A 9,915-nucleotide genomic window follows, 5' to 3' on the forward strand; every position below is an offset into this window, starting at 1 on the left:
TTCAAAATATGTTGTTATAAGTTAATTTTGAAGTCCTATCTCTTATAAGAAAAACATCTTCAAGGGTATTATTTTAGTATTAAAGCACAGAAAATAACCAAGTTTACTGTCTGACTGGAAGCTCTTGTTACTGTACAGAATGAGTTATAGAATATATTCATTCAAAACAAAAAGACAATGTCGATGGGGCCTTTGAAGTTAAAGACATGACTAACTAGTGGTGGGTCTTTAAGAATTATTTTTATCATTACCCATCTGTGTAGATGTTTGACCCCATGATTGAGTATAACCTTGTGAAATGTTAAACATGGTCACTAATATAGTAAAAATTCAACAACTTAACAAAATAATAGGGTTTTTTTTTGTGCTGTTTTAATTTGAGTATTTGGCAAAATGGCTTTGTCTATGAACAGAAATAAATGTAAATATTGTTTATGCTATTAAAATTAATTAAAAAAACAATTAAGTTGAAAATTTGTTATGATTTTTCTTTGACATGGACTTAACTTGTATTGTTAAGGGGAAATGATTTTTTTAAATGTAAGGAGTACTTGTATTGTTTACTTTTAAATGTAAGGAGTAAAAAATGTGATGAACTGAGTAAATTCCAAATCCTAAAACTTAGTATAATATTTTTGATGGAAAAAAAAAAGATGATTAAAATTCAACAATTTGTAGAAAAATGTTTGTTTACTAATTTAAGGATATTTAAGTCTAGATAAAGTTGAAGATTTCGTTAAGTTTCAAACTCCTGCTGTTATTCTTAATATATTTGTGAACTTGGATTATCTCATAATTAGCCGGAAAATTTCAAGGTTGTTTACGTAACTTTATCTTCGCCATTCACACAAATTTTCTAAATAAGGTCAATCCTAGTGATAATGCTTGCCTTATCTTTATTTTGTTTTGCTGCAGTTTGTCCGAGTGTGAATTTTGTCAGTTTCTGTTTATATAATAGAATGACCGATTTACGCACACATTAAAAGTAGACCTGTGCCATAAATAATGAAAACAGCTATATACTAGATTAACTTATTACCAAATTAAGTTATAACTATATAATAAGATATAAAGCACTTAGTTGTAGACAGTTAGATAAAGTGATTGCATAAAAAGTTGCAGGATTATAAAAGTTTAATAAATAAATGAACATGGACATTTTACTTAAAGGTATTATCATTTTTCTCTCCCTTATATCTGTTTTTACTCTGTATTGAAATACTGAAAATTTTTGCTTCAAAGGACAGGAACATTATTGACTAAAGATAAAATGTTCTGCATATATACTGCTATAGAGAATGTCCATTCAAGATTACTATCTAATTTATTTTAATGATTTTAATTTTGAAAATTTTACTCGTCCATGTACATATGACTTGTTCATGGTAAAGCAAAATTTTGTGCTTTAAAATCGTCTATAATCTGTTTGAAATATATATATATATATATATATATATAAAAAAAGAATTCAATATATGGATGGTATTGACTCCTTTTTATTCTTTGCTGACAAGTAAGATATTTAAAGATAAATTTTTTCTATTTATATGACTGGGATATTTGTAAGATTTTAATGGGATGATCGTGTATTACAGAGCGTAAAGATAATTATTGTCATGTGACTAATTCATGCATTCTGATTGGCTAATGAAGCTTGTAAACATTAAATCTTATCATACAAACTTTATTCTTAAAACTTGTTAGATATGAAGATGACTGGCAAAAAAAAAAAATTGTCCATGAGAATTATAAAGGTGTTATTGATAAAGGTGATATTCTTTCCAACAAAATACTATAACTTCAGTCCTAATACTAATGTATATCTATGACTTTAATACATACTTGTGTATGAGTACTGGTTAGGAAAAAGAACATTGAAATGTTGTATTTTTATGCTTGTCATCTCCACTTTACTAGTTCCTACTTTCATCTTGATAAAATTATAAGACTAACTGGCAAACCTTATTTTTGTTAAGCAATGACAGGGAAACAAAAATCTTAATTACATGTGCAATTAACATATACCATAAGTGATTTTTTTTAAGGTTATATTATACAACCCTGTATGGATGATGGTTAGCTTATAATAACCGCAGATGCTAGACAGTGGTTATATTGCAAAAAATGTTGATTTTATCGCCATATAATCTGTCAGAAATTTTTAATGACAAAATTATTATGTAGCACAGTGTATTTATTTGAGGAAAATTTACTGCAGCCATGGATATAGATTATAGACACTTCATGATTAGTGATCGAAAAATCATAGTTACAAACATGCAGTATTTTAAAACTTGCAACAATATGGCCAAATAAAAGTTTTCTTTTAAACTGAAATAAGCCTAGAATATTTGATGTTTTATTTTTGTTTATCAGAGTTATTAATTATTTGAAACTTTTCACTTTCAGCGTCAGTTGAACCTCCATGGGAACGATCAGTTGCTGGTAACAAAGTGCCTTATTATGTCAAGTAAGTGTACTCATATCTTGTTTATTATGTCAAGTAAGTGTACTCACATTCTTGTATATTATGTCAAGTAAGTGTACTCACATCTTGTATATTATGTCAAGTAAGTGTACTCACATCTTGTATATTATGTCAAGTAAGTGTACTCACATCTTGTATATTATGTCAAGTAAGTGTACTCACATCTTGTATATCTTGTATTGTAAATGGTAATATAAAAACTTATTTCAAATAATTTCTTTACATTTTGTTAATATGTGTACAAATGGAATTTTTTGAGTTCTTATAGCAAGAACGATTTACATAAGCTACAAATATTAATGATATAGAAAATATTGAGTTTCATGAGGCACATAGATGACCGCATCCGTCCATGTTAACCTGGTTGGTTAGTGTTAGGTATATAAAAAAAATTTAAATTTAAGTATGTATTGTTCTGTAAATATATAGTTGAAGGCAGTATTTTAAATGTCATTTCACTCAACTGTTGTTGATTCATGTGGAGAAGTTGTCAGTTACTTGTGTGTGTGTGTGTGTGTGTGTGTGTGTGTGTGTGTGTGTGTGTAAGTAAGTAAGTAAGTATAAGTAAAGAAGTAAGTAAGTAAGTATTAGCAAAGTAAGTTAAAGTATGTAAGTATAAGTAAAGTTAAGAAGTAAGTAAGTACATTTGTATAAGTAAAGTAAAGAAGTAAGTAGGTATAAGTAGAGTAAGTAAGTAAGTAAGTATAAGTAAAGTAAAGAAGTAAGTAAGAAAGGTTAAGAAAAGAAGTAAGTATAAGTAAAGTAAATAAGTAAGTAAGTATAAGTAAAGTAAAGAAGTAAGTTAGTGAGTATAAGTAAATAAGTAAGTAAGTAACTGTTAGACAACTGACAACAAGCTTTTTCAAATAACAGGGGTGCTGTTAAACAAAATGAAAATAAAAGAAGAAACCATAAATAGGACAGCAGTTTTAAAAATATTATAATTATTTTGTCATGTTTTATTTCAGTCATACAACACAAACCACTCATTGGGACCATCCAGAGATGACTCAACTTATGGAAGCTCTTAGTAAGTTATATAAATAATATGTTAGTCTATTCTTGTATATTATATTGTGAAGTTAAAAGTGATGTCATTCTATTAAAATATGTCATTAATTGATTGTCAGTGTCATTTGTTGTTGGTAATATCAAACAGTGATATCATAGTAAAAATTACATTACCGGTACTCTAAATTACTAATTACCAGTTTGCTATGATGCTTGTAATGCTATAAAGCATAAGGGTTGGAGAAAATGATACATTTCTGCAAAGACTAGAAAAATGTGATACTTGCCTTGACATACACTTTGGTGAAGCTTTTAGACCCACATGTTATTTATTTGAGACACATTTCTTCAATAAGAGATTTATATCTCTGATAAATCATCAAGAAACAGGAATGTATTGAGTGTCGGGTTAATTTTGTGGAGACAGTTATTTAACGTGATTATAGTGTCTTTCTTTATGTCATTTTATGATACATGTATGTATAATTATTCTTTTGTTAAAAGAAGTATTTAACTATAGCATAGTATATAAAGTATATAATAAATGTATATTATATTATTACAGATGATCTAAACAATGCAAGGTTTGCAGCATATAGAACAGCCATGAAACTACGTCTAGTACAGAAAAAACTCTGCTGTAAGTTCCGTCTAAAACACTTCAGTTTCTTAAATACTAGTCATCTCAGTTTGTTAACAAAATGCTGTTTTGTATCATTCAGATTCTTTAAATTCTCAAATTCTCTCTGAAATATGCCAGATCTAATGCGGGTCTTATTGATATATTTACAGTGGTTCTTGTTATATATCTAATGTGGGTCTTATTGATATATTTACAGTGGTTCTTATTATATATCTTATGTGGGTCTTATTGTGTATTTACAGTGGATCTTGTTATATCTAATGTGGGTCTTATTTTATATTAACAGTGGGTCTGTTATATATCTTATGTGGGTCTTATTGATATATTTACAGTGAATCTTGTTTTATATTTACAGTGGATCTTGTTTTTTATTTACAGTGGATCTTGTTTTTTATTTACTGTGGATCTTGATGTATTTACAGCGGGTCTGTTATATCTTATGCGGATCTTGATATATATCTAATGTGGGTCTTGATATATTTACAGTGGATCTTGTTGATATGGAAGCAGCAACAGACTGGTTTGAGAAGCAAGGATTACGTGGTCACAATGACAACCTCATGGACGTTATCGAGATTATAAACTGTGTGGCGGCCATGTATGAAGCATCCGCTAAAAATAACAACAATATTATCAATGTTCCACTTTGTGTAGACTTGGTGCTAAACTGGATGTTAAATGTTTATGATGTGTAAGTTTATTACAGAAATAATGTTGAAGAACATATAGGAATTTCTTTTCCCGATTGTGTGTTGCCTCATTGAGGAGTGATTACACTTAAGCTGCACATTTTCAATATTTTGATATAAATTTTAAAGAATAGTTTACTTTGGCTAGATATAAATTGATACCTTTGTGGGCAGTACAATTCAGTGGCTGCCTTTTGATATCTGTTGATATCCATAAGAAAAATAATAGGTGGATAATAATAGACATGTAAAGGCCCTGCCACACAAGACTGTGTTTGCACGGGGTTGTTAAATGTAACAAAATTTTGTGAGATTGCAAGAAAAATCTGCAATTTTTGATGACATGGAGACTTCATGGCAATCATGGTGTTGTTACGGAGCTTCCTTGGCATCATAATGCGTTCTTTTGCTTTCACAATGCTAAGACTGAAATCATAAAGCTCTGTGATAGCACAGAAGAGACTCTGCACAATCTCCACGGCATTCATTTGGTGATCCTTCTGCGCTTTCACGCCTTCCTGTTGAGTTGTAGGAGATGCTTCCGAGTTGCTTTGGGTTCCTCACTGCGATCCCGTTGCACACTTATCAGAACGCCGAGTGACAGCATTTGTTTTGAGCATGCTCAAAGTGCTCCGTCATTAAACGTACTTAAGTTTCTTCTTTATGATGCCATCCATAACAATTTTTCTTTTCACTTTCAGAACGAGAAGTGGTAAAATTCGTGTTTTGTCGTTCAAGGTCGGTGTGATATTAATGTGTAATGGTCACGTAGATGACAAATATAAATGTAAGTTCTATAGCTTATTAAACCTTATGTATATGTTAGTGTTCAGCCTAGCTGTTCTACAGAAAATAGAAACTTCGACAGAAACTATAGCGACTGAATGTTTCTAATTTCTGTAGAACAGCTAGGCTGAATACTAACATACTTAGTGTCAAACTTTATTTGGCTTCATTAATATTTTCTGTATTACGTGACAACTATTTGTACGAAGTCAGTTCTATGAAGTACTATTAAACATAGAAGGCAACTATTAACAGAATATCATACAGAACGGACTTTTGTTCTTCTATGAAAATTAACAAAAAAACAGCGATTTTATTGGATGACAAATAAAGCTGGACACTAAAAAATGTTAGAAATTACTTTATAAAATCTGACAACATGTACTGGTTGTACAGTTTCATTTATGTGCCTTTAGCTTTTAAAAGTTTACATCAAATCTGATTGTTTTACTGCTGGAAGTTATATTTCATTATTTCCTTTATGGCTTCAGTTTTATTTCCTGAGAGAGAAAGCTGTGCTTCACCTTTCAATAAGCAGAGTTCAAAGCTTTTATGTTTTACATACAATTTTAGCATGAAACATAGAAAATATGAAATTATTTTAAAAGTGTTTTATAACATAAAGAAGTAATTTGAAATCGACATGAATCTGGTTGCCCTGGGGATTTATCATTTTGGTTGTAAGTGCCTTAGTCTAAAAGAAATAGTATAAATTAAAGCTTCATGTTTTTTCCTGAAAGAAATATCCAGGGATTTCTGCAGGGTGGGAAATACTTTAGGTTGACAGTACAAATGTGAATGTATGTGGGGACATTTCTAGTGTTTGTGATATATGGAAGTTATTGTCTGATACAAGATATAAAACCATGGGGGAGAAATTTGTCTATATTACACATGTAGTCATGCTGTCTGACCTTGTGTCTGGCCTTATTTCAATGAAATAAATATTTATACTACTCTGTGGAGACAGCCACTAAAAGGAAACGCTCACAAAAATTGAATTTTATATGTAGCTTTATAAGTACTATAACATTTTTGCACTGTATTTAGTGAATTATGAATATAATAAAACTAGGAATTTATATCCAGAGGGAAAGCTACTAAAGGTTTTATATTCTTGTTCTGCTTCATATGAGCAAATGTAATATAACAATGTCCTATTTTATATTTCAAAATAAGATATGGTTGCAGTGTTTTCATAAGTAACAGATTTGAAATCCATATCATTGGTTAAAATACGGTTAAAGTCAGTTTGATTTTAGCCTGTAGTTTAAAATGCCCTTTTGCCAAATTGGTTGGTTGTACTCATTGGCACATCTGTTGCCTTACATAAAAATGAAAACCATGTATGGTTGTGTACTGTGTTGGTATAAACTTGTGAACAAGGGTAACTCTATCATTGGTCATCATCCAGAATATATAGTCATTTTAACTTTTAGACCAGTTTTTGAAAAACTTAATTTGATCATAGTCTGTTATTATAATTAGGGTAGAAAATCAATTAATGGTTATTAATATTGAAGTTGTCTAGTTATTATATGGGTTATAGAGATTTCATTATAGAATTATGAATATTTTATGTTTTAGTTTTGTTCCGGTTGATAGCAGATAAGAATGGTTTAACAGATCAGCGTAAACTTGGCTTGTTACTCCATGATTGTATGCAAGTACCCCGGCAGCTTGGTGAGGTTGCGGCATTTGGTGGCAGTAATGTGGAACCAAGTGTTAGAAGTTGTTTTGAAAAGGTATTGTCACAATCCTTCAAATTGTTTCATGTTGGTATTGAAACTAGAAAAAAGAGAAGATTTACATAAATTATTGTAGTTATGTGATGTTAGCCGCTGTTTTGAAAAGGTATTCTTCAAATTGCTTCAACAACAGGAAGATTCCATGAATACTAAGTGTTGTAATGATTTTTTATCATGATTGCGATCTGGTTTTATCATTAACCTTGTTTCAATCTCACTACTTTTACAAAGTGGATTGAATGAAAAACTTAAACTGAAATTTAATATCAATATCTTTAAAGATATCTGTTATACTTTACTATTAACCATATTTGAAAAATTTAAGGTTTATATAAAAGCAAAGAGGGGTCAATTGCTGAATTCTTTGATCTTTCAAAAATATGAAGAATTATGACCATCAAATTCTTAACAGTTTCAAGCTCAAACTGTTATAAGTTATAGTGTTTTTAATTATACAAGGGTTGATTTAATCTTTAGATATATACTGTATTGTTTTGTTTTTTATGAAAATGAGAATTATTATAAAGTTTAGATGATATTTTCAGGTAAAAGGTAAACCAGAGATAGAGGTTAAAACGTTCCTAGAATGGTTACGAATGGAACCGCAATCGCTCGTCTGGGTACCAGTCATGCATCGTTTGGCGGCAGCGGAAAATGCCAAACATCAAGCAAAGTGCAATATTTGTAAAACGTTTCCAATTGTAGGGTTAAGGTATTTATATGATTTATGTATTTGTTTGTTTTACTTTCTTTGAATTATTTAAAAAATAAGATTTTAGGTCTTTAAATGCAATAAGATTCTCAGAAGAGATGTTACATGATAGTGTCATATAGTGTCATGCGTTATTTGTTTATCATTACTTAAAAATCAATAAAAATGACTTGATTTTTTTAAGGAAAAAAGTTGATTATGTTTACTTAGAAATATAAAATCTTCTTAAAGAATTGGCATATGGTACTGCATGTTTTTGAATTTTATTTAATTTATTGTTCTATATAAACCTTTTTGAGTTGAAGCAGTTATAATGACTTGAGTGTATATCAGCAACCATCTTTGCAGTCTGGTCAGGTCACATAAATATTTTATATCTGGAATATTTCTTATTAACAATTGACAGATGTAAATTAAAATAAGGACATTTCCATGTTAAAATTTTACATGTGAAATTTGAACTTCTTTACTGATTGTAGGGTTGGTATTTAAATTTCAGATATCGATGTTTACGATGTTTTAGCTTCGACATGTGCCAGAATTGTTTCTTCTCAGGACGGCGGGCAAAACACCATAAATTAACTCATCCTATACAAGAATACTGTTCAACTGTAAGTTTTCTATCGTAATATTTGTCTTAACCCTTTCTCTTCTGTACACGAAAGTGATGAGCCTATGCCACTAATATAGAGCCAGGCCAGCCTGCACACCATGTTGTCTGAACAGGCTTGATACTGTTGGCTGATCAACTTCTTATCTTCATCTTGATATCCCCATAATTGATTATGGAAAATTGTCCAAAATAGAAGCCGGACAAGTCCTTTTTAGAAATTAACAGGTTAAGCGTTAATGGAGAAATTACAATGGTAAATCATTGTGTTGGCAATCACTGGTTTGATCCATAAGAAAGTTTAAATTAAATTTTAATTAATAGAAAGAAGGTATAAAGCTGCCTTTTAGACAGTTTGTGGTGTCTGTATATGATGTAAAGAGTGCACATCTACAGGTTGCATTTAAAAAAAAATCTGAGCTAAAGAAATCTTGACATCGACTAAGTTGTTCTAGGTTTTAGTCGGATAAATTTTAGATTTATTGGTTAGTTTTTTTCAGGGTACATTTCTTGTACTATAAATTATTGCCATAAACACTCTACATCTGTCAAATGCTTTTAGCTTTAGATAGTTGAAGCTGTTTGTGTGAATTGTAATTATAATAATTATAATGATTATAATTATAATTTAAAAAAAAAATTATTGTATTGTTATGATAATTATACTGTTTACTTTTCTTTACAGACCTCTTCTGGGGAAGATATTCGAGATTTCACCAAAGTTGTCAAAAATAAGTTCAAAACCAAACGGCATTTTCGAAAACATCCTCGTCTGGGTTATCTCCCTGTACAAACAGTGCTTGAGGGAGATGCATTAGAAAGGTGAGTTACTTCCCCTGATTTGTTTTTCTCCTTGTTCTTTGTTACCTGCAAATATAGGAAACAAAAAGTGTGTAGATGAGTGGTAAGGTATAAGCAGAATACAGGGTTAAAGACCTGAAATTATTTGTGCAATATAAAAATAAACATAATACAGTCGAGACTGCCTTAGCGACCCCCTGATTTAAACGACTCCCTGTCTTATCCGACCTTGTTTCAGTACTCCCAACGTATTTTCCTATATAAATGGTCTGAATTAAACGACTCCCTGTCATATGTGACAAGCGACCCTAATTGTCAGGTCCCAATGCAATGTTTGGTCTGATTTAAACGACTTTCACACCTTTTAATTGTCCGTTAAATCAGATAAATAATATCTATTATAACACCCAGAGGGCCAAAATAATTA

The 9,915-nt window shown here is 30.3% G+C and overlaps 1 protein-coding gene across 1 annotated transcript in view; it reads left to right on the top strand.

Moving 5' to 3' along the window:
* Nucleotides 1–9,550, top strand: part of LOC132758603 (dystrophin-like) — a 38,089-nt gene extending 28,539 nt beyond the window's left edge. Inside the window, exons 9-17 of the mRNA XM_060750296.1 lie at nucleotides 2,410–2,470; nucleotides 3,457–3,518; nucleotides 4,065–4,139; nucleotides 4,629–4,833; nucleotides 5,533–5,618; nucleotides 7,205–7,362; nucleotides 7,911–8,077; nucleotides 8,577–8,688; nucleotides 9,373–9,550. Of these exons, the coding sequence (XP_060606279.1) occupies nucleotides 2,410–2,470; nucleotides 3,457–3,518; nucleotides 4,065–4,139; nucleotides 4,629–4,833; nucleotides 5,533–5,618; nucleotides 7,205–7,362; nucleotides 7,911–8,077; nucleotides 8,577–8,688; nucleotides 9,373–9,513 (1,067 nt within the window). The 3' untranslated portion in view covers nucleotides 9,514–9,550. The remainder of the gene's footprint in view (nucleotides 1–2,409; nucleotides 2,471–3,456; nucleotides 3,519–4,064; nucleotides 4,140–4,628; nucleotides 4,834–5,532; nucleotides 5,619–7,204; nucleotides 7,363–7,910; nucleotides 8,078–8,576; nucleotides 8,689–9,372) is intronic.
* The last annotated feature ends 365 nt before the right edge of the window (nucleotides 9,551–9,915 follow it).

The sequence above is a fragment of the Ruditapes philippinarum genome, unplaced genomic scaffold, assembly GCF_026571515.1.
Source record: "Ruditapes philippinarum isolate M1 unplaced genomic scaffold, ASM2657151v2 ctg6401_1_1_1_1, whole genome shotgun sequence".
NCBI classification, from domain to species: Eukaryota; Metazoa; Mollusca; class Bivalvia; order Venerida; family Veneridae; genus Ruditapes; species Ruditapes philippinarum.